This window comes from Furipterus horrens, unplaced genomic scaffold (assembly GCF_987537825.1).
Source record: "Furipterus horrens unplaced genomic scaffold, mFurHor1.1.pri manual_scaffold_8, whole genome shotgun sequence".
In the NCBI taxonomy this organism is placed as follows: domain Eukaryota; kingdom Metazoa; phylum Chordata; class Mammalia; order Chiroptera; family Furipteridae; genus Furipterus; species Furipterus horrens.
The window spans coordinates 71,763,131-71,788,532 of NW_028327178.1; the positions used below are offsets into that span (position 1 = coordinate 71,763,131).

The 25,402-nt window shown below is 38.6% G+C and overlaps 1 protein-coding gene and 1 pseudogene across 1 annotated transcript in view; one reads left to right on the forward strand and one right to left on the reverse strand.

Annotated features, from left to right (window-relative positions):
• DZANK1 (double zinc ribbon and ankyrin repeat domains 1) overlaps positions 1 to 25,402 on the forward strand; it is a 136,587-nt gene that overhangs the window by 46,330 nt on the left and 64,855 nt on the right. Inside the window, exons 8-9 of the mRNA XM_090286005.1 lie at positions 10,620 to 10,705; positions 24,831 to 24,948. Of these exons, the coding sequence (XP_090142131.1) occupies positions 10,620 to 10,705; positions 24,831 to 24,948 (204 nt within the window). The remainder of the gene's footprint in view (positions 1 to 10,619; positions 10,706 to 24,830; positions 24,949 to 25,402) is intronic.
• Positions 14,984 to 16,449, reverse strand: LOC150003136 (zinc finger protein 580-like; annotated as a pseudogene).

Here is a 25,402-nt window from a genome sequence, read left to right on the forward strand (position 1 = left end):
AATCCACAAGCCTTTAGCCAGGCTCATCAGGAAAAAAAGAGAGAGGACCCAAATAAACAAAATCAGATACAAAAGAGGAGAATCACGACCTATATCAAAGAAATACAAAGTATTATAAGAAATTACTACGAACAACTGTATGGCAAGAAACATGACAAGCTAAATGAAATGGACAAATTTCTAGAATTATGTAATCTTCAAAAACTGAATCAAGAAGAAGTAGAAAGCCTGTATGGACCAATAACAAGGAGTAAATTGAAACAGTAATCAAAAAACTCCCGGCACAAAAAAACCCTGGACCAGATGGCTTCACTGGTGAATTTTACAAAACATTTAGGGAAGAACTAATGTCTACCTTCCTCAAACTATTCCAAAATATCCAAGAAAAGGGAAAACCCTCAAACTCTTTCTCTGAAGCCAGTATTATCCTAACTCCAAAACCACGTCAAGATACAACAAAAAGATTCTCGGGGGAAGATGACAGGGGAGTGAGGGGAGGCTGTGCTTTCAGTCTCCCGAAACCCGTCTGTAGTTTGGACTAGTTGCAGACAGAACATCTCATTGAGCAGCTGGATACTGGCAGGATTCGAGCCTTAGCACTGCTGGATTGGAGAGGAACCATCTCGTAACAACCTCTTTGGTGAGGATAGCGTAAGAATGAGGGATGAGACGGGATTCCCGACTGGAGTGGCTGCCTGAGCTGCAGCTGGAAGTACACAAAGGCTTTTTGGTGACCACACACTTCCCCAGAGGTGAGTCGGGAGAAGAGCGGATCTCTGCCTGCTTGCAGATACAGGACTCGGCCAGGTGGCATTGGCACTGAAGGACAGGAGACAGCGTACTGCTGTGCAAGTCAGAACGTAATTTTCCTTTATATTTTTCTCTTGTGGACTGCGGAGAGGGGTCGAAAGTTTGGGGGTTATAGGACATTCTTGAGGAGCGCAGGCGCAGAGGCACGCTCGTCCACTCCCCAATCCTCCAATTGGATCGCTAGGGTGTGCATAGGGAAGTGCCCTCATTCACTGGCCCAGGTGCGCGGGGCCGCGAGTCCAGGTGCCCCTCGGACATGCCCCAACAGACGTAAGATCAGTGCTCCAATGGACCCAGGGAGGGGCCACTGGACACGCAGAAAATCGTGCGCAGACACCCATGGCCAGCTCCCGTGGGTGCCAGGCCAGAGCGCAGACCACTTACTCAGGCTCTGCTCGTTCCCACCTAGGCAGGTGCGGAACAGCGGGCGGCTGTGGCACCGTAACAGCAGGCGGCAGCAACTGACAGATGCTCACTTCCACTGTGCACAAGTCTCTGGGGCCCCGCCCTAAGAGGCGACAGACCAACTCCTGGAGCTCGGCTCGGCAGGACTGAGGCTAGCTCTCGAGCTGCCTTGTGTTCGCAGGGGTGCACATGTGCGCAAACATACCTCGACTAGCTCTAACTGACGACAAAGGAACACAACATGCTGGCCACCGTGGATGCGCACTGCTGCTGCAAGGAACAGGTACCTGTGACCCGCCTTATTAGACCAGCTATGGACGAAGAAAAAGAAGACGACACACAAAGGCTGAACTGAGTAAAAACATTCCTTTTATTTATTTTTTTCCTTCCTTAAAGGGAAAAGAGAGGAAGGGGAAAAAAAGCCAACCATATCTCTAATCTGTTTCATACAATCTCCCCATCTCATCCTTTCTCTTTAATTGTTGTTTATTTGTTTGTGTGTCTAGTTTAGCCTCCCTTTCACTCTAAATAAATAGAATATAACTACTATATAATCCAATACTATGCAGTCCCACTTTCTTACTATATTCTGCATTCTTCTTTCCTTTTTTTCTATTGTTATTAACATACAATGTAAATATTATCTACTGTCTTGCATAGTCTCAACTATTATTAATCTATCATCCCATCTCTCAAAAATTATATTTTTCCTCCCTAAAAACAACTCTTATCTATTCTTCCTATAGTATAAAAGGTATAATCTCTCTACATTTATATTAATACTGGCTTGTTGGCTGACAATAGCGGGATAGAGGGTGGGGGATATTTTTGAGGGTGCGGGTCTCCTGCCTGGGCTGTGTGTTTATGTTTCTAACAGCATCTCCACAAAGGAACTCAAGACAAAGTGCATAGAGTGACTCTCAATCAACTAGCCAGAGGAGAGATCCTACCAAAGAGCATCTGAAATATAACCAGACAGCATAAACAAATGACATAAAGGTTAACCCAAGAATGTCAGGCTCAGGACATCAAAGAGACTGCACCACTGAAACCCCAGATCTCCTATAAAGAATCTCATACCACAAACGTTGGAAGTCAAAGCAGACAAACCCAAAAAACAAAAACAAGAAGAATCCAACATGGTAAGACGCAGAAACAACCTCTCAATGAAAAGAAAAGAGGAATCCCCAGAAAGAGAGGTAGATGGAATAGACATAGCCTAAATGTCAGACACGGAATTCAAAATAATGGTGGTGAAGAAACTCTATATACTCGACAACCTTAAAAACAACTATGACAACCGTTAAGGAAGTTACCAACAGCTCCAAGAAAAGTACATGAAACTTGCAGAGAACTATACCAGCATAAAAAAAGACATAGAAATTATTAACAAGAACCAGGAAGAAATGAAGAATTCAATCTCTGAACTGAAAACCAGTAGAATGAGTCAAAAACAGACTAAATGAAGCAGAGGATTGGATTAGTGAGTTCGAAGATAATGTACAGAAAAACTCCCAGACAATACAGCAAAATAAAAAAAGATTGAAAAAGTACAAAGAAGAAGTAAGGGAATTACAGGAAAAAACAATATCAGAATCATTGGAATTAAAGAGGGATCAGAAGAACAAGGAATAGAAAAACTGATAGGAGAAATAGTGACAGAAAATTTTCGCAACCTGATGATAGAAAAAATTATGCAAGTTCAGAAAGTGCAGAGAGTTCCAATGAAGAGGAACCCCCAAAAACCCACTCCAAGGCACATCATAATTAAAATGGCAACATTCTAAGAGGAAGAGAGAATCCTGAAAACCGCAAAAGAAAAACATCACATAACATACAAGGGAGCTCTGATAAGGCTATCAACTGATTTCTCAACAGAAACACTACAAGCCAGAAGGGAATGGTCAAAAATATTTCAAGGAATGAAAAACAAAGGCCTACAACCAAGAATACTCTACCCAGCAAGGCTCTCATTCAAAATGGAAGGTGAAATAAGGAGTTTCTCAGACAAAGGAAGACTAAAAGAATACATCTCCACCAAACCAGCATTGCAAGAGATGCTAAAGGGAATGTTCTAAGAAAAAATAAGAAAAAAAAAGAGGAGAGTAACAGAGATACAAAGGGAAATGAATAAATACACGTCAATAATAACCTTAAACATAAGTGGATTAAATGCTTTAATTAAGAGACATGGGGTAACGGAATGGATAAGAAAATAGGACCCATATATTTGCTGTCTACAAGAAACACACCTCAAAACAAAAGATTTACATACACTGAATGTAAAGGGATATAAAAAAATATTCCAAGCAAACAGACCGGAAAAGAAAGCCGAGGTAGCTGTCCTCATATCAGACAAAACGGATTTCAAAGCAAGGGCAATAAAAAGAGACAAAGAAGGAAATTTCATAATACTTAAAGGAACAATCCATCAAGAATATATAACACTGATAAACATATATGCACCCAACATAGGAGCACTCAAATACATAAAGAAAATACTAGAAGAACACATGAAGGATATTAACAACAACACACTCATAGTAGGGGACTTCAACAGTACATTATCAACAATAGACAGATCATTGAAGCCAGGAAACGTCAAGGATATACAGGCACTGAACAACACTCTAAACCACATGGACTTAACTGATATATATATAGAACTTTCTACCCCAAAGAAGCAAAATATACATTCTTTTCAAATGCACATGGGACATTTTCAAAGACAGACCACATGATAGGACACAAAAGAAGCCTCAACAAATTCAAGAAAACTGAAATCATATCAAGCATCTTTTCAGGGAAAAAAATCAAAGACACCCAAACTCATGGAGAATGAATAACATGCTATTAAATAATGAATGGGTTAACAATGACATCAAAGAAGAAATCAAGAAATTTCTGGAAACTAATAATAATAAACAAACAACAGCCCAAAACCTATGGGACACAGCAAAAGCAGTCCTAAGAGGGAAGTTCATAGCAATACAGGCATATCTCAAAAGGATAGTAGAATCTTGAATAAAAAATCTAACCCTAAAGCTACAAGAACTAGAACAATAACAACAAACAAAGCCTAGGCAAGAAGAAGAAAGGAAGTCATCAAGATCAGAGCATAATTAAATGACATAGAGACTATAAACAAAAAATTTAAAAGATTAACAAAACTAGGAGCTGGTCCTCGAAAAAATAAACAAAATCGTCAAGCCTCTAGCCAGGCTCATCAAGAAAAAAAGAGAGAAGACCCAAATAAACAAAATCAGAAATGAAAGAGGAGAAATCACGACTGCTACCACAGAAATACAAACGATAGTAAGAAATTACTACAGACAACTGCATGGCAAGAAATTTGACAAACTAGAGGAAATGGACAAATTTCTAGAAACACATGACCTTCCAAAACTGAATCAAGAAGAAGTAGAAAGTCTCAACAGACCAATAACAAAGAAGGAAATTGAAACAGTAATCAGAAATCTCCAGGCACACAAAAGCCCTGTACCGGATGGCTTCACAGGCGAATTTTAAAAAACACTTAGGGAAGAACTAACTCCTACCCTCCTCAAACTGTTCCAAAAAGTCCAAGAAGAAGGAAAAATCCCAAACTCTTTTCTATGAAGCCAGTATTACCCTAATCCCAAAACCAGGTCAAGAAACAACCAAAAATGAAAATTACAGGCCAATATCACTGAACAACATAGATGCTAAAATCCTCAATAAAATATTAGCAAACAGGATCCAGAAATACATCAAAAAGATCATACACCACGATCAAGTGGGATTCATCCCAGGGCTGCAAGGATGGTTTAATATTCGCAAATCAATAAATATAATACGTCACCTAAACAAAATGAAAGACAAAAATCACATAATCATATCAATAGTTGCAGAAAAAGCATTTGATAAAGTACAACACCCATTTATGATGAAAACACTCAGCAAAATGGGAATAGAGGGAGCATACCTTAACATAATTAAGGCTACATATGAGAAGCCTGAAGCCAACATCATACTCAGTGGACAAAACTGAAAGCATTCCCCCTGAAATTAGAAACTAGACAAGGCTGTCCACTCTCTGCGCTCCTATTTAACATAATGTTGGACGTCCTTGCCACAGAAGTCAGAAAAAAAAAAAAAGAAATAAATAAAAGACATCTAAATTGGGAAAGAAGAAGTAAAACTATCATTATATGAAGATGACATGATAGTATACCTAGAAAACCGTATAAACTCCACTGAAAGACTACTCGATATAATAAATGAATTTGGCAAAATAGCAGGGTACAAAATAAGTATACAGAAGTCTAAGGCATTTCTGTATACCAGTAATAAAATGTCAGAGAAAGAGACAAAAAAGAAAATACCATGTACTATAGCAACAAGGAAAATAAAGTACCTAGGAGTAAACTTAACCAAAGAGATAAAAGATCTGTACTATGAAAATTATGTAACATTGAAGAAAGAAATTAAGGAAGATACAAATAAATGGAAGCAAATACCATGTTCTTGGGTAGGAAGGATCAACATCTTCAAAATGGCCATACTACCCAAAGCAATTTACGGATTCAATGCAATCCCTATTAAAATACCAGTGACATATTTCACAGGCCTAGATCAAATACTTCAAAAATTTATATGGAACCAAAAAGGACCCTGAATAGCCACAGCAATCTTGAGAGAGAAGAACACAATAGAAGGAATCACAATACCTGACATCAGACTATACTCCAAAGCCCCTGTGATTAAGACAGCCTGGTAGTGGCATAAGAACAGATATATAGATCAATGGAACAGAATAGAGAGCCCAGAAATAAACCCCAGTCTATATTGTCAACTAATATTTGACAAAGGGGGAAGAAACAGAAAATGGAGTGAAGAGAGCTTCTTTAACAAGTGGTGCTGGGAGAACTGGACAGGGATGTGAAAAAAAGTGAAAGTAGACCACCAACTTACGCCACACACCAGAATAAACTCAAGATGAATCAAAGACTTAAATGTAAGCAGGAAAATTTCAGATATCCCGTCTAGAAATATTTTGACCAATACATCTCTTAAGGCAAGGGAAATAAAGGAAAGAATAAACAAATGGGACTACATCAAACTAAATGGTTTCTGCTAAGCTAAAAAAGAAAACATCAGCAGATGAAAAGGGAACCAGCCATATGGGAAAATATATTTGCCAATGATACCTCAGATATAGGATTGACCTCTAAAGTATATAAAGAATTTACACATCTCAACACCAAGAAGACAAACAGCCTGATTAAAAACTGGGTAAAGGACCTGAACAAACACTTCTCCAAGTAGTATACACAGAGGGTCCATAGATTTATGAAAGAATGTTCAACAACACTAGCCAATCAGAGAGATGCAAATAAAAACCACGAAATACCACCTCACACCAGTCAGAATGGCAGTTATCAACAAATCAACAAAGAACAAGTGCTGGCGAGAATGTGGAGAAATGGGAACTTTAGTACACTGTTGGTGGGAATGCAGACTGGTGCAGCCACTATGGAAAACAGTATGGAATTTTCTCAAAAAACTAGAAATGCAACTGCCTTTTGAACCAGCGATTCCCCTTCTAGGGTTATTCCGGAAGAATCCTGAAACACCGATTCAAAAGAACCTATTCACTTCTATGTTCATAGCAGTGCCGTTTACAATAACCAAATGCTGGAAACAGCCTAGGTGCCCATCTGTAGATGAGTGGATTAAAAAACTGGTACATTTACACAATGGGATACTATGCAGCAGAAAGAAAGAAGGAACTACTATCATTTGCGACAACATGGATGGAACTAGAGAGAATTATGCTTAGCGAAATAAGTCAGACAATGAAGGAAAAATACCATATGATATCACTTAATGTGGGAGACTAATGAACAACACAAACAAATGAACAAAATTGAACAAGTAACAGAAAAACAGTTATCGGGGAGGCGGGGGAGAGAAGGAGTAAATAGGGGAAGAGTCTAGTAAAGGAACTAGTATAAATAACCCATGGACATGGACAACGGGGTGGGGGATGACTGTGGGAGAAGGGGTGGGCTGGTTGGGAGGGAGAAATGGGAGAAGAAGTGGGACAACTGTAATAGAAAAACAATAAGGTTAAGCTTAAAAAAAAGAAAAAAGAATAACCTCTGTGCTTTGCGTACTCATAACTGTAGACTAAGTTTTGCCCATGCCTGTATAGATGGTACTTAAACCTTGTTCTGTATAAGATTACTTGCCAAGAGTGTACAGAAAAACGAGATAGCATAAGACAAAGTCCTTAACTTAGAGGTTGAGTAGAGGAGAAAGAGCCTGAATAGTAGAAAGAAGGCCAAGAAAAAAAAAAGGGGGGGGGGGGGGAGAAAAGAAAAGAGAAAAGGCCAAGAGAATAAAGGGTTTCAGGAGAAGGCAGTGACCATCTTATGTCAAGTATTACTGGGATTCAAATTAGACAAGGACAGGGACTTGTCCACTGGATTTGACAAGATGGAGGTAATATGTGACCTAAATAAAAACTGCATATAATCTATTTTTCTTTATATATTTTATCATGTAACACAAGAAAGATGCCCTTATACAAGTTGCCTACTACTACCACTATTACTACTATTATAACAACTTGATTTTTCAATGTTTATAAAATCTAATTTAGAATCTTGGCATCTAAAAGCAACCCAAGAGCTCTTCCTCTCTTCTTCCAATCTGAGCCCCAGGGAAAGGATACACCGAGTCACATTTTTTATAAAAGCACAACTGCTTCTTGTGTATCCGTGATCCCAAGTCTGCTCACACTTATAATCAAGTATAAAGGTTAGAAAGCATGGTTTCCAAACCAGGTTGACCATTACAATCATTTGGGAGGGGGGTACTTTAAATACTTATTTATATTTCCAGCTACCCCTCCTGAAATCTTCCTAGATAATCTGATTTCATAAGCCTGGATGGAGTCCATGGAGGGCTTGGATGATCAGCTCAGTTAGAAGACTAACTGCTTCTCTCAAATTCAAGCCCTTTCCTCCACTTCCAATCAATAACGCTATGGTGTAACTCAGCCTCACCTCCTGGTTTCTTTCATCTACCCATACACTGTATTTTCTGGAGCATCACAAAGCCCAGGCCAGAGGACCACACACCTAGTTAGGCCTGCTTGAAAATCCCACTAAGCAAAAGGACAACCATCCCTACAAGAATATTACCCTTTCCAGTCTTGGAAAGAATGATTCCCTGGTTACCAAGGAGACTAATATGCATGTACAACTCTTGTGAGTAATGCTTGCAGGTGCTGCTCAAATAAGAAATTGCTTCTGAGATTTAAAAATATCATTTTGAAGAATGAATGGTATATGACAAAACAATAACTATTTTCAGAAAAACAGCCTCACATTACCTTAATTATCTCTAACATGTTTAGAAAAAGATATTTCTCTGTGCAAGGATATTTGGATTACCTTGCTCACCTATTTAAGAATTATTGTTTCCAAGGGAAAAATAGAATAAAACATTATGTAAAGATTTCAAGATTTAGAATCCTAAAAAGGGGGGGGCATGGGGCAAGTTTGGGGAATTTGACTAGAGTTAAGAGTGCCAACGAAGTCAGAAAAGGACCACAGAACATTTATCTTCCACTTTTTTTCTTCATGTTGATAAGAGATTCTTCTCAATATTCCATCTCAATCCTACCCAAAGCATATTTCAGCAAACATCAGAATTGATGCTGGTGGGTATTACAACATGTCAGTAACCACCAGGGAGACAAGGTGTCTTTGAGCGAAGCATCGTGTCTGGGAGCACCATCAGGGCCAAACAGCAGAGTAAATGCATGAGACAGCCTGGATGGAAGATAAATGACACCTGGCTTTAAGCCAGGGCATACATTTGGTGGTTCTCTGCCCAGGTGGAATGGCCCCACCAGCTAAAGGGGTTATTTCTATTCAGCTCCAGCCAACCTTTGTCAAGAAGGTCTATAGGCTCAGTGTTGCCACATTGAGGAATTTGCAAGAGAAGCCAGAAACCTGCATCTATATGTGTTATAACCTAATTTTAAATTTTAGTGATTACTTGAAATTTTGTTTAAAAAAAGAATTTGTATATTTGGGCTAAATAAAACTCAAAGGTAGGCCAAAGATGGCCAATAGACCACCACTTTGAGACTCCTGGTCTAGGTCATGTTGGATCTGACACCAAAACAACTAAAACCCTTTGAGGGATCCCCAGTTCCTGCAGCAGAAAGTGTGGGGTTCTAAGCTCAGCCTATAGGCATTGTTGTAGAAGCTTACTGTTGATGTGCCCTCAAGCAAGTGACTTCAACTCTGAGCCTAAGCAGCATCCTCATCTCAGAAGTGAGGAATATATGTCTTTAGACATGATTCACTAAGATGAACACAATATCTTTTTTTCTGGAGTTTGTACCAAAAAAACGTGAGACAAAATCAGAGTGAAGGGAATTCTACAAATTAACTGACTTGTTCCTCTTCAAAAATGTCAACATCATGAAGGATAAAGACAGAGTGAGGAACTATTTCAGATTAAAGGAGACAAAAGAGGCATGAAAACTAAATGAAAGTATAATAATAAATTCTAGAACAGCAAAAATATATCTGTGAAGGACATCATTGGTGCAATTAATAAAATTTGAATAAAAATCTGTGGGTTAGGTAATATATTACTGTTAATTTTTCTGTTTTTGATAATTGTACTATTGTGTGAGAGGACATCTTTGTTCATAGGAAATGCACACTGAAGTATTTAGAGACAGAGGGAATGTCACTGTAGCTTATTTTCAATGATTCAGAGAAGGAGAGACAGAGAAAGAATGAAATCACTTAGGGCAAAATTTTAACATGAACAACTGCCCAGACTGGTTATTCAGGAGTTATTTGTACAATCCTTGGAACTTTTCTCTAAGTTTAAAATTATCAAAAGTAAATGTTATAAGAATAAAATAAAATGAGGATAATATAACCCACTTCATACAGTTCCAAGGGATATAATCTTTGAGAAAAATGGATGCTACTTATGTTTCTTTCTTTTTTTACATTTTTAAATTGTTTTTCTATTACAGTTGTCCCATTTTCCCCCCATTGCTCCCCCCCAACCCCGCCCACGCCTTCTCCCATAGTCAATCCCTACCCCATTGTTAACTTAGGTTTCTAAATTATAAAATCTTGTCTCTCTGGAGGTAACTTCAGATATCCTTGTAAACTTATGTTTTTAATGTAATGCACATATCTGATTACAAATAGCATTTTAATTTTTAATGTTGTACCAAGGTAATCATTACTTATGACTTCCCAAATCATGGTTTTTAAATAATGGATGCTGGATGCAAGACAAAATGTTAAAGTTAATTTTTAATGAAATTTTACTATACCACAGCTTTTACCATGATTCTATTATATTCTTAATTTTAGTTCTCTGGTTTTGCACACATAAGTGACCATAAGAGTTTGACAAGCACAGAGATCACAAGAATTCAAAGGGAGACAGACTTTCTCAAGTAAGTAGTCTCATCCTCTTTACTATTTCTTTTTCTTTTTTTCCATTTAAAAAAATTGTTGTTCTATTACAGTTGTTCCATTTTTTCCACCCTCTTTACTATTTCTTAAACCCTTCTAAGACACATTGTGGTCAAAAAGAATTTAAGGATGGGACATAATTGTGTTTGCCCACCTCAACTGTTTTTTTAATTAACTTTTTACAGATATTAAAGGCATATAATAAACTGCACTTATTTAATGAGTACAATTGACATAAGTATATAACTTTAAAACTACCACTGCAGTCAAGAAAATGAGCAAATCTATCACCTCCAAAAGTACCTTTTTGAAATTTCTCCCTTGTGCCTCTCGTCATTCACAGGCAACTGTTGATCTGCTTCTTGTCACTATAGCTTAGTTTGCATTTGATTTCATTTGTAAATGGAATGATTCATCTGGTATTCTTTATTTTTTTTCCTGCTTCTTTAACTTAGCCTAATTATTCTGAGATTCACCCATGTTGTTGCATGTATCAGACATTTATTTCTCTTTATTAAATTTTATAGATACGTCACAATTTATTTATCCAGTTACCTATTGATGGATATCAGGGTTGTTTCCAGTTTTTGGCTGTTACAGATAAAGCTCCTGTGAACATTTGTATACAAGTAGTTGTGTGCTGATACTTTCATTTCGCTAAGGTAAATACCTAGCAATGGAATGCCAGAGCCATGTGATAGGTGTGTGTTTAACTTAAAAAAATGTCAAACTTTTCCAAAAAGGTTGTACCATTTTACATTCCCCCCAGCAGTGTAGGAGAGTTACATCCTCACCAACACTTTTATTTTTGTTTTTGTTTATTTTAGTGAGATGGCAGTTGTGTATTTTTAAACCATTTTTTATTTTTAGTTACAGTTGGCATACATTGTTATTACATTAGTTTCAGGCATACACCCCAATGAATAGATGTTACATAACTTACTAAGTGATCATCCCAATAATCTCGCACCCATCTGACACCATACATAATTATTAGACTATTATTGACTATTACCTATGCTGTACTTTACATCCCCATGACTATTCTGTAACAACCAATTTGTATTTCTTAATCCCTTCACCGTTTTTGCCCATCCCCTTGAACCCCCTTCCATCTGGCAACCATCAAAATATTCTTTACATCTATGATTCTGTTTCTGTTCTGCTTAATTATTTATGTTGTCTTTTAGATTTAATTGTTGATAGATACGTATTTATTGCCATTTTATTGTTCATATTTTTGGTACTCTTAAAGAAGACCTTTTTAACATTTTATATAATACTGGTTTGGTGGTGATGAACTCCTTTAGCTTTTTCTTATCTAAGAAGCTCTTTATTTGTCCTTTTATTTAAATGATAGCTTCACTGTGTAGAGTAATCTTGATTGTAGGTCTTTGCTTTTCATCACTTTGAATATTTCCTGCCAATTCCTTCTGGTCTGCAAAGTTTCTGTTATGAAATCAGCTGACAGTCTTATGGGAGCTCCCTTGTAAGAAACTAACTGCTTTTCTCTTCTTGCTTTTAAGATTCTCTCTTTGTCTTTAGCCTTTGGCATTTTAATTATGATGTGTCTTGGTGTGGGCCTCTTTGGATTTATCTTGTTTGGGACTCTCTGCACTTCCTGAACTTGTATGTCTATTTCCTAGGGAAGTTTTCTGTCATTATTTCTTCAAGTAGGTTTTCAATTTCATGCTCTCTATCTTCTCATTGCAAGAGCCCTAGGATGCAAATGTTGATAAACTTGGAGTAGTCCCGGAGGCTGCTTACACTATCCTCATTTTTTTTTGGATTATTTTTCCTTCCTGCTATTCTAATTGGGTGTTTGTTGCTTCCTTATATTCCAGATCACTAATTCATCCTCTTCTTCATCTATCTACTGTTGATTTCCTGTACATTGTTCTTTATTTCAATTAGAGTATTCTTTGTTTTTGACTGGTTCTTTTTTATACTGTTGAGGTTCTCACTAAGTTCCTTGAGTATTTTTAAACCATTGTTTTGAGCTCTGCATCTGATAGATTGCTGGTTTCCATTTTGTTTAGTTCTTTCTCTAGGATTTTGTTCTATTCTTTCATTTGGGCCATGTTTCTTTGTCTCCTCATTTTGGCAGCCTCCCTCTGTTTGTTTCTGTGTTAGGTAGAGATGCTATGTCTGCCAGGTATGGTAGATTAGTTAATGTAATAGGTGTCCTGTATGGTCCAGTGGTACAGCCTCTCCTGTCACCCTAGCTGGGTACTCAAGGTGCATCCTTCGTGTGGGCTGAGTACACCCTCCTTTTGTAGTTGAGCCTTGGTGCTGTTGGCAGGTCAATGGAAGGGATTTACCCAGGCCAGTCAGCTGCAAGGACTAGCTGTGACCCCTGACCAAAAACCTCCAACCACCAGGGAGGATCAGCTGTGCAGGACCCACTCCATGAAGCAGGACTTACCTCAGCAGGGCTCAGTTGCCCACTGTGTCCATCCCTTGAGTATGTCACCTGTGGAGGTGGTTGGGGGTAGTGGTGCTTCAATGTAGTCTGAAGCTGCCCATTGCGTGTGCAGTCTCTGGAACCTCCTTGGAGGTGCAGGCCAAGGTCAGCCACCACCTGTGTTCTGTCCGGGGCCTCTCAGCATAAGCTACAAAGAGATCTGCAGATGGCTGCTACTTATTCTGGACTTGGAATTACCAAGGCAAGGCCAAGCAGAGAACCAAGGCTGGCTGCTGCTAGTGCTGGGACTGCTTGTCTGAGAGATTTTAGGAGAAACTGAAGTGTGAGCCAAGACAAGCCATATGTATTAAAAAACCAGTGGAAACAGCTTGGGTGACCGAAAGTTGGATGGAGTGGGCCTTCAGGGAATCATCAGAGTAGGGAAAACAGTTGAGCCAGGTTGATAGAGCCTCAGATATTGCACCCACGTGCTGGCTCTGTGGGGATAGGGCTCATCAAAGGAACAATGGCCCTGCCAGCACTTCTGTCCAGGAGAAAGCTGCCATTTCAGCTCTCGTCCTGATGCCAGAAAATTCAGTTCCTTTCCTGTTTATCTCTAGTACCTTTCAAGGTGCTATCCCATGCTGGAGCTCAGAGCGAGTGAGTCCAAGTAAGTCCATGCATGGGCCCTTTATGAGGAACTGCCTGCAACTCCAGAAGCCTTCATCTTTTTCAGTCTTAATCCCTGCTGGTTTTTATAGCCAGAAGTTATGGGGACTTCTCCTGGCACTGCAGCCCTGGGCTGGGGCCCATTGCTTCTCAGGGGGGGGCCTCCACAGCTGAGATAGCCCTCCTGATGTTTTTTTCCTTTTTAAAAAAGTTTATTTATTTTTAGAGAGGGGGAAGGGAAGGAGAGAGGGAGAAAAACATTGATGTGTCAATGTGTGAGAGATACATCGCTTGCCCTGACTGGGAATTGAACCTGCAACCTTTTGGTTTGCAGGCTGGCACTCAATCCACTGAGCCACACCAGCCAGGGCCTTCCTTCCTTTCTTACAGTATGGAATGTGTTAGGTTTGGGGGGCATTGCGGACGTAGAGAAAGCCAGCAGGCAAATGTTGAGCTAATGGTTTATTGAGTATGTGACGTGGAGGGCTGGGGTCTTGGAATCAGACGCCAGCAGCTAGGGTCAGGGTGGAGTGAGTTTTTTAAGTTCTGAGGCTTGAAATGCAGAAACAGCACAGGATAGGCTAAACTGCCTCTGTATATTGCCAGTAGGTTGGTGATTGGCCCAGTTGCAACTCCTGATAGCTGCCTGAGTCTAGGGCAGCTAGGGGTGGTGGGGAGGGGGGGAAGTGAGCTGTCTCATGGTGGGCTTTTATTTGGAATGGTGGTTTTTGGATTGCTTTTGTTTAGAATGGCAGGCTTCAAAATGGTGGGCTTCTACCTCACAGAATGTTTATTGAGTAAAGGGTGACAGGAGTGGGTAGAATGGGGAGATACAGAAAGGAGCTGTGACATGCTCTTTTGCCAGATATTTATGTAGACAACCATTCACCACTTAGGAGCAGAAAACCAGGGCTCAGAGGTGTTAAATCACTCGCAGAAGCTTACATGGCACAGATGGACTGGAAGTAGTTGCAACTGACTCCCAGGCCCAGGGAGGGGCAAGGACTTGATCTACATTACACAACTAGGATAAAGAGAGGGAATGAATGAAGGAATGATGCTCCTTGCTTTTGATAGATAAGTAAGCTGAGGCCCTTTGTAAAGCAGTAGCCTCAGCAGAGCCAGGAAGTGTGTATGATAGTACTGCTTTGTGGGTCAGATGCCAAGTTCCAGAGCTGGGTCTGAATTAGTGGATGCACAGATGCTGTATTATCTCCGAAGTATCCTGGAAGCAGCATGGGCAGAGTGGGCAGGTCTGTGGGTGTGGTGCAGGGACAGGTGACTGGAAAGCTCAAAGTCTGCATATGAAGGACTTGATGTGACACATGGTGGCTCTGCAGCTGCAGGGTGCTGGCAACTGTAGCCCTTTCGAGGGCCAGGCTCTCCTGGGGGTCCTCATGCTGTGGCGGCCCCTTGGGCTCCTCATCCAGCTGCTTCGTGTACATGTAGGGGGTCTTGCTGGCATCAATGAGCAGGTAGTGGCCCAGCTGTGGGGGTTGGGGCTCTGCCACCAAGGGAGCAGAGGAGGGGCCTTCTTTCTTGAGGACAGTGGAAGACTTGGAAGGTGGTGGGTCCATAGCGTCTGGAGAGGAGGACTAAGTTTTTTAAAAAATGTTTTCTTCTATAAGTTTTCTCTTAAATTTAGGTCTATAATCCATATTTAGTGAATGTTGTATGTGGTGTGAGGTAATGGTTCAGGCTCATATTTTTGCATGTGGATATTGATTTATTCCAGAAAAGATGATCTTTTCTCCATTGATTACTTTGGAATCTGTTTCTGGATGCTATGTTCTGGTCTATTGTTGTTTGTCTATATTTATTTATTACCACACTGACTTGATTACTAGAGTTTTATAATAAATCTTGAAACCAAGTATCATAAATTCTCCAACTTTGTTCTTTTTTTAAAAATAGTTAAATTTATTGAGATGCCATTGGTTAACAAGATTATATAGATTTCAAGTGTACAAATCTATAATACATCATCTGTATATTATATTAATGTGTTTTCCACCTAAAGCTAAATCTCCTTCTGTCACCATATATTTGAGCCCCTTTAGCCTCTTCTTTCTCCTCCCAACGTTGTTTCTCATTTACAAAAATGTTTTGGCTGTTCTAGGACCTTTGGATTTTCAACTAAATTTTAAAGTCAGCTTGTCAACATCTGTAAAATGTCTTCTAGAGTTTTGATTTGAATTGCATTTAATTTATATATAAATTTAATGAAAATTGACAACTATTTTGAGTCTTTAAAATTGAGGAAAAATGGTATATCTCATCGTTTTAATATAGGTCTTCCTTAATGTCTTTCAGCAATGTTGTATATTCTTCACTGCACAGGATTTACATATGTATTGTCAAATTTATCCATAAGTATTTCATATTTTTGATGCTGTCATAAATGCTATCGCTTTTAAATTTTAAATTTCTGATTGTTTATTGCTAGAATATAAGGTACAATTGATTTTTGTATACTGATCATATATCCTTACTAAACTGACTGATTCTTTTAGTTTTTATCTATGTAGGTGATTGAGTCACCTGCAAATAAAGATGATTGTTTTACTCCTTCATTTCCTATATAAATCCCTTTTTTTCATGTTCTTAACTTCTTGAATTGTCTGGTACCTCAAGTAAATTTGTAATGGACATGATGAGAGTAGACGTCCTTTGCCTTATTCCTGATCCTAGGGAGAAAGTATTTTCATTGAAGATGATATTAGCTCTTCATTTCAGGAAATTTTCTCCTACTCCTAGTTTGGTGAGATTTATTTATTTGTTTGTTTGTTTATTTAAAAATCAGGACTAGATGTTGGACTTTGTCCAAAGCATTTTTTCCATCTATTATAGTGATCATACATTTTTTCTTTTTCTGTTCATGTGATGGATTACAATGATAGATTTTGAAGTTTTAATTCAACCATGAATTCATGAGATAAATCCCACTTTCTTTTTTTTAATGAAACATTTTTTAAAAATTATACTTACATATACATACACCAAAGCCACACAAACACACACACAATTGATGGCAGATAATTCACATTTCTTTTAGGTTGTAAATCAACTGAACTAAAATCTAAGACTGGCACCTCCAATTGTAGCCAGTGGAAATGGTGTCCTTTCACAGGGTCACAAAAAAAATATTTTGGGAGACCCATGCATGGGAGGTGAGGTTTCAAGGTAGGATTTATTGGGGTGGAAATAGAAAACTGCCCCCAGGTTCCCAATGTTTTATCTCTGTCCATCCTGCCTTTAAAAAAAAGTCCAACCTTGTCTTCCTCAAGCCCAGTACAAAGGCCAGTGTCCAAAATTTCTGTGCCATGCTGAAGCTTAGTCCATCTGACTAATTTAGTTTTTTTCTGGGCTGCACTCTGCTGGCCCTGTGTCTGTCATGGCCCCAGGTGGCTGCTAGGGCCCCATGGCTGCTGTGGAGAGAGAACACATGAATGAGTAAATCCCACTTTTATAAACATTTCATATAAAGTTTAATTTGACCCACTAAAATATAAAGATTTTTTTGCATGTATGTGCATGAGAGATATTGGTGTATAGGTTTCTTTGTCTTGTAATGTCTTTGTCTGGTTTTAGAATCAAGATAATTCTGGCTTCATGAAATTATTTGGAAAGTATTCACTCTTTAGTATTATGAAAGAGTTGGTGTATAATTTGTATTATTTCTTTTTTATGTGTTTGATAGAATTCACCAGTGAAGACACTAGGGTCCAGAGTTTTAATTAATTTATTTTTTTAATTTTCACCTGAGGACATTTTTTTCCATTGCTTTTTAGAGAGAGAGGAAAGGAGAGAGAGAAACATTGATGAGAGAGAAGCACCTATTTGGTTGCCTCCCACATGCATCTACAACTGGGCTCAAACTTGTCCAAGTGGGGAACTGAAACCCCAACCTAGGTATGTGACCTGACTGGGAATCAAACTGCAACCCTTTGGTTACAGGTTGATGCTCCAACCAACTGAGCCACACCAGCCAGGGTGGGGTCCAGAGGTTAAAGAATGATTTTAAACTACACATTCAATTTCTTTAATAGATATAAGTTTATTCAGGTATATCTATTTCTTTTTTAATAAACCTTCAGTTTTGTTTGCTTTTCTTTTTCTATTTCTTTAATGTGGAAGATGAAGCTATTCCTTTGAAGCCTATCTTCTTTTCTAATATAGGCATTTAGAACTCTAATATAGTCATTTCCTGCTGAGTACTGTATTAGTTGAAACCCCCAAGTTTTGATATGTTGTTTTCTTTTTAATTCAGTTTAAACTGTTTGTAACTATTCTTGTTATTTCTTTTTTTACCTATGGGCTATTTAGACGTGTTTTGTTAAGTTTCCCAATATTTTGGGATTTTCCTTATATTTTGTGATGTTTATTTAAAGTTTAATTCCTTCAGAGAATATATCGTCGTCGTCGGCAGCCGTCCGTCTCGAGAGACGATGGTGTAGCTTCTTAAGAGTCTCTGCACCGCCGAGAATGGCTGTGCAGTCCAACTCGGGAGTGACATGGTATCTGTCTCCTCCCGTGTTGAATCGACATCTTGTGATGACGCTGAAGCTACAGAGCCTGGGCAGGGTAATATGGAGGGTCTGCTGTTGCCCATGCAGCAGACCCCCCCTCTCTTCGCAGCTGAAGGGTCCAAGGGAAAGACAGAGTCGATACAGCTTGGGTTCAGGTGCGCCGCAGGAGTTGCCGGTGTTGACTACAACGTCAAACCGCCTTAGGGACTCCGGCTCCGGATTTTCTGTCGGGGTTTACTCCCTTAGCCTTTCCCCTGAAGAGGTATGCCGCAAGGCAGCGGAGGTTTTTTTTTTTTGGAGTCAGAGTTTTCCTTCTCTGATGTACCCTGACTGGAAGATCGAACCAGCGACACTTAGCTCGCAGGCCGACGCTCAATCCACTGAGCTAAACCAGCCAGGGCTTAGAGAATATATACAATGTATGATTTGATTGTAAATATTTTGATTGTAAATATTTCATTTACACTAAAAAGAATGTGTATTTTGCTAGGCTAAAGTGCTCTATAATTGTCAGTTAGGTTAAGTTGGTCGAGAGTGTTAAGTCATTTCTATCTTTATTAGTCTTATGTCTGTTGTTTAATCCATTACAGAGAAAGTTAGGTTGAAATTTATGCTTATAATTATGAATTTGTCTACTTACCATTGCATTTCTGTCAGTTTTTTGCTTCATGTACTTTGAAGCCCTATTAAGTGTGTAAATCTGTTATATTTTTATGTCCTTTTGCTGAATTGACCCCTTTATCATTATAAAACAAACTCCTTTAACCCTGGTAATATTCTTTGCTCAGAAATCTATTTTGTCTGATATTAATGCAGTTATTCCTTTCTTAAGATCAGTGTTTGCATGATGTACCTTTCATTCTTTTTCTTTTAGCCTATTTGTATCTCTGTATAAAGTTGGGGTTTTTTTAATAGCATACAGTTAAGTCTTGCTTTGTTAAAAATAGTATCTGACAATCTGCATCTTAATTGAGATGTTGAGTATATTTATTCTTATTATTGATATGTTTGCATTTAAATCAGCCATCATGCCATTTGTTTTATTTTATTTTTTGTTGACTTTTTTTTCTTCCTTCTTTTGGATTAATTGGATATGTTTTATGATTCCGTTTTAGTATTTTATCTCCTTTGTTGGCTTATTAGTTATAACTTTTTATAGTGGTTGCTTGTGGGTTTATACTATACGTACATTTTTAACTCAGAGAAGGAAAACTCTGACTCCAAAAAACCTCCGCTGCCTTGCGGCATACCTCTTCAGGGTAAAGGCTAAGGGAGTAAACCCCGACAGAAAATCCGGAGCCGGAGTCCCTAAGACGGTTCAACGTTGTAGTCAACACCGGCAACTCCTGCGGCGCACCTGAAGCCAAGCTGTATTGACTCCGTCTTTCCCTTGGACCCTTCAGCTGCGAAGAGAGGGGGGGTCTGCTGCATGGGCAACAGCAGACCCTCCATATCACCCTGCCCAGGCTCTGTAGCTTCAGCTTCACTGGAGAGGACACTCCAGCGTCATCACAAGATGTCGATTCAACACGGGAGGAGACAGATACCGTGTCACTCCCGAGTTGGACTGCACAGCCATTCTCGGCGGTGCAGATAGACTCTTAAGAAGCTACACCATCGTCTCTCGAGACGGACGGCTGCCGACGACATTTTTAACTTATCATAGCCTATCTTCAAGTAGTATTATATTGGGTTGGCCAAAATGTTTATTTTTTTCCATACGATGGCTCTAGTAGTACTTAGTTACCTTTAACTTCATTTGACACCGTTTTGTTAGATAGTATTGTGACAACTGTCAGTCATATAAGCATGCATTTAAAAAAATCAAAATTGGTGAAATTTTGGTGCAGCCATTTTAATATTGAAGATGGAAGAAATATATACAACATTTTTGGCGTATTATGCTTTTTATTTCAAGAAAGGTAGAAACACAATTGAAATGCAAAAAATGATTTGTGCAGTGTTTGGAGAAGGTGCTGTTACTGACTGAACATGTCAAAAGTGGTTTGCAAAGTTTCTTGGTACTGTTGACATTTTGGCCAAATAATTCTTTGCTGTGGGGCTGTCTTATGCATTGGAAGATGTTTAGCAGCACCTCTGGCCTCTACCCACTAGAATCCAACAGTGGGAGATAGCCAACATATTCAAAATATCCAAATCAATAAAGTTATAGGTGAAAATGAAAAATGTGCCTCATTTTATGGAAAAAACTAAATGGACTTTTTGGCCAACCCAAAACTACTTCATATATAGCATAAGAACCTTTTGATAGTGTATTTTCAATAACTGAAATACCAATAGCTTTTGTGCTATTGTCAATTTTACTTTTACAAATATTATGAACCCCATAATACAGTATTACTTTTATTTCATGTAATCAATTAGTTTTGAGGTCCTTTATACTTATTTGTTGTGGTAAAATATACATAAGTGAAATTTACCATTCTAAGCATTTTAAGTGTAAAATTTCATGACATTAAGAACATTTACAATGTTGTGCAACCATTACTATTATTCATTTCTAGAACTGTTGTTTAATTTCCCTTAAACAATACTCTCCATTACTTCCTACCTCCAGCATCTGGTAACCTCTATTCTACTTCCTGTTTCTGTGACTTTGTCCATTTTAGTTACCTCATGTAAGTGGAATTGGACAACATTTGTTTTTTTGTATCTGAATTGTTTCACTTAGCCTAATGTTTTCAAGGTTCATCCATGTTGTAGCATGTATCAGAATTTAATTCCTTATTAAAGATAGATAATTTTCCATTGTATGCGTATACTACATTTTGTTTATTCATCTGTTAATGGATATCAGGGTCATTTCCACCTTTTGATTTGTGTGACTAATGTTGGTGTACAAGTATCTGTTTTGAGTCCCAGCTTTCAATTCATATGGATATTTGCCTAAGAGTGGAATTTCTGGATTATATGGTAATTCTACATTTAATATTTTCTCCCATTTGTAGGTTGTCTTTTCACTCCCTTGGTAGTGTCCTTGGGTACATGAAAATTTTTAAATTTTGATCACATCCAGTTTATCTATTTTTTCTTTTTTGGCCTATGCTGTTGGTAGCATATCCAAGAAATTATGGCCAAATCCAGTGTCATGAAGCTTGTCTTTTATGTGGTCTCCTAAAAGGTTTCTAGATTTATCTCTAACATTCAGGTTTTTGATCCATTTTGGGTTATTTTTTAATATGGTATAAGGTAAGGAGTCAATTTCATTCTTTTGCTTGTGAATACCCAGTTTTTTTAGCACCATTGTTAGAAAGACTATCCTTTCCCCATTGAATAGTGTTCACATTCTCGCCAAAAATAATTTTACCGTATATGCAAAGGCTCATTTCTGGGCTCTCTATTCTAATGCATTGATCCATATGTCTGTCCTTATATTAGAACAATATGGCATTTATTAATTACCTTTCCAGTAAATTTTGAAATCAGGAAGTGTGAGTCATCTGACTTTGTTGCACTTGTTTTTTAAGTATATTTCATTGATTATGTTGTTACAGTCTCAATTTTTTTTTCCCTTTGCTCCCCTCTTCCCAGCAACACCCATTGCTCCAGCAATCCAACCCCACTTAATTCATATCCATGGGTCATGCATAGAAGTTCTTTGGCTTTACCCTTTGCTTTATTATTCTTAACTTCCCCCTGTCTATGCTTCTTAATCCCTGCACATTTCCCTATTTCTCCCCCTTCCCCTCCCAGCTGATGACCCTCCAAATGCTCCCCATACCTGTGATTCTGTTCCTATTCTGGTTCGCTTAGTTGGATTTTGTTTTTATTTTTTAGATTCAGTTGTTGATAGTTGTGAGTTTGTTGTCATTTTAATGTTCATAGTTTGATCTTCTTTTTCTTAAATTTGTCCATTTGACATTTGATGTAATAATGGCTTGGTGATGATGAGCTCCTTTAGTTTTACCTTGTCTGGGAAGCACTTTATCTGCTCTTTCATTCTAAATGATAGCTTTGCTGGATAGAGTAATCTTGGTTGTAGGTCCTTGCTTTTCATCACTTCGAATACTTCTTGCCAGTCCCTTCTTGCCTGCAATGTTTCTTTTTGAGAAATCAGCTGATAGTCTTATAGGCACCCCTTTGTAGGTAACTCTCTGCTTTTCTCTTGTTGCTTTTAAAATTCTCTCTTTATCTTGAACCTTTGGCATTTTAATTATGATGTGTCTTGGTGTGGTCCTCTTTGGGTCTAGCTTGTTTGGGATTCTTTGTGCTTCCTGGGCCTGTATGTCTATTTCCTTTGCCAAATTTGGCAAGTTTTCCTTCATTATTTTTCACATAAGTTTTTGATTTCTTGCTCTTTCTCTTTTCCCTCTGGCACCCCTATGATTTGGATGTTGGCACGTTTAAAGTTGTCCCAGATGTTTCTAAGCCTCTCCTCATTGTTTTCAGCTCTATTTTCCTTGATTTGAACCCCAGTTTCCATCTCTTTGCCATTCATTTTGTGTGGATTTTCCTTCATTTCATTTAGCATAGCCTTCACTTCTTCCCTTATGTGTTTGCTGTACTTAAGCATTATCTGTCAAGCCTGTGAGCATCTTTATCACCGGTGTTTTAAACTCTACATCTGTTAAGTTGGTTATCTCCTCATTGCTTAGTTCCCCTACTGGAACCTTGATCCGTTCCCTCTTTTAGGCCATACTTCTCTTTCTCCTCATCTTGCCAGGCTCCTATGTTTGTTTGTTTCTGTGTCTTAGGTAGAGCTGTCAAACCTGTTATGTTGTAAGGGGCGGGGCCTTGGGTTTTTATCAGTATGGGCAGCCTGTTTCACTATGTTGTGGTGCTGTATGTGGGGGAGTGGTCAGAGAGGGAACAATGCCACTTGCTTAGCACTCACCCCTCTTCCAGGTACTTCTCTCACTTCCCGTATTGGCCTGGAGACTCTCTAGCTATTGCCTTGGTCGTCGTTCCCAGAGTGGGAGGGTCTGCCAATGTTCTAGGACCATGGGGGCCCTATAAACAAACGGACTCTGCTGAGAGACTGGTAGTTTCTTCCTCCGCCCCAACTCTCACTGGTTTGCACAGTCTGAAGAAATGGGGCTTTACTTACCCTTGTGCTGGAACTGTGGGATGTATGGTGTTGTCTGGTGTTGGGAGCGCTCCCCAGGTGTCCCTCCCTACTTTTTAAAATGTGTGACTGTGCTTCCCACCAGCCTGCTACTGCTGTTGCTGCTGCCATCACACCGAGTCTTCTCTGCCCCAGCTCCACCCCTCCTACCTGTCTGGATGAGTATTTCTTTATATCTTTGTTTGTTGGACTTCCATGCAGCTTGATTTTCTGGAACTTCTGGTTGTCTCTAGTTTTGAGGTAGTTGTAGCCCTTCTTAGTTGTGGAGGGAGATGAAGTGTGTCTGTCTAGGCCTCCATCTTGGCCAGAAGTCTGCTCTTTTATTTATTTTTTTTAAGACTTTTTGACTATTCTGGGTTCTTGAGATTCTATATGAATTTAGAATGAGTTTTTCTTTCGGCAGAAAAAAGCCATTGGAACTTCGATAGGGATTACATTGAACCTATAGATTGCTTTGTGTAGCATTTTCATCTTAACAATATTAAGTCTTCTTATTCAGATACAAGATTTCTTTTATTTATGTTTTCTTTAATTTCTGAGAAGTTTTGTAATTTTTCTTATACAAGTCTTTTATCTCCTTGGTTAAGTTGATTTCTGAATATTTTATTTTATTTTTCTGATGCTATTATAAGTGTAATTGTTTTCATTTCCTTTTCAAATTATTTGTAAGAATACAGCACATTTTTGTGTGCTGATTATTTTATCCTACCACTGCTCTAATTTTACTTATTAGCTCTAATAATTTACTCGTGTGTGTATATTCTCTAGGATTTCTACGTATAAGATTGTATAATCTGTGAACAGATATAATTTTACTTCTTCCTTCCCAGTTGGATGCCTTTTATTTATTTTTTTCTTGCCTAATTGCTCTAGTTAAAAATTTCAGTACTATATAGAGTACAAACAGGTAATGTGGGTGGAAAAGCTTTCAGTCTCCCACCATTAAGTATCATTCTAGCTGTACGTTTTTTTTGGTACAGGGTCTTTAGCACATTGAAGGTGTTTCCAAGGTGGAACTTGACTAACAGTGACCCTCCAGAGTGTCAATACTCAGGTAGAAAGTCAGAAAAATGCATTGTAGACATTACTGGAACTCCCTAGGCTTATCTTAATAAATCCAATACCAAACCCAGTGTGCTAGGACAAGTCAGATTCCCACTAAGAAGTGGGATCAAGGCTGCTGATAACTTCCGCTATGGTTAGGAAGTGAGATGGTCTACAGGTAAAGGGTACCAGTGGCTCCAGGTATGAGGCCTCTATGAGATAAAATGACTAAAGAACTTGTTCTATAGCCTTTGAGAGTGATCTGCTTCTTGTTTTTGTAATTAAAAAAAATCTGTGAACACTTTTAGATTTTCACCTGACTTCTTAATGAGAACCCATCAGAACGTGGCCAATCAGGAATTCTTCTGTTGTAGGTGTGCCCAGTGTCTTTCCCCCTGCCCATCTGATCCTTTTGCTCGCTTCTGTCAAGAATGTGGCTTTCCTGTCCCACCAATATTTGGTTGTCGTCTCCCACCCCCAGAAGGCGCTCAGGTGAGCCACAGCACAGTCCTTAAAAGCTTCTTTCATTGGTTTATCTGATCTTTATTTGTAGCAGTAGAACAGTATCTGACATACACAAACCACAAACATAAACAATTGTTGAAAATATTACTGGCAGATTAGTCTTTTACTACCTAAGTGAGAAAACTGTTTGCAATGCCTATTCCTTTGTGTGTGGCCTTGTAGATGCACAGGCTCAGAAAGAGACTGAAATCTTACTGTTTCAATGATATGTACATGGATAAATAGATTTTCTACTTCTGTGATATTTCTGTTCATAACCTGGGTACAATAAGCAAATATATTTAAAAAATAAATGAGATATATTAATTATGTCTATATAGTCATAAAATACATCATTCTGTCCAAAGAAGCTGTTTATGTAGACTATAAATGAATCAGAATAATCTAAATTATAAAGTTTAAGCCAAGGGATCCCCGGGAT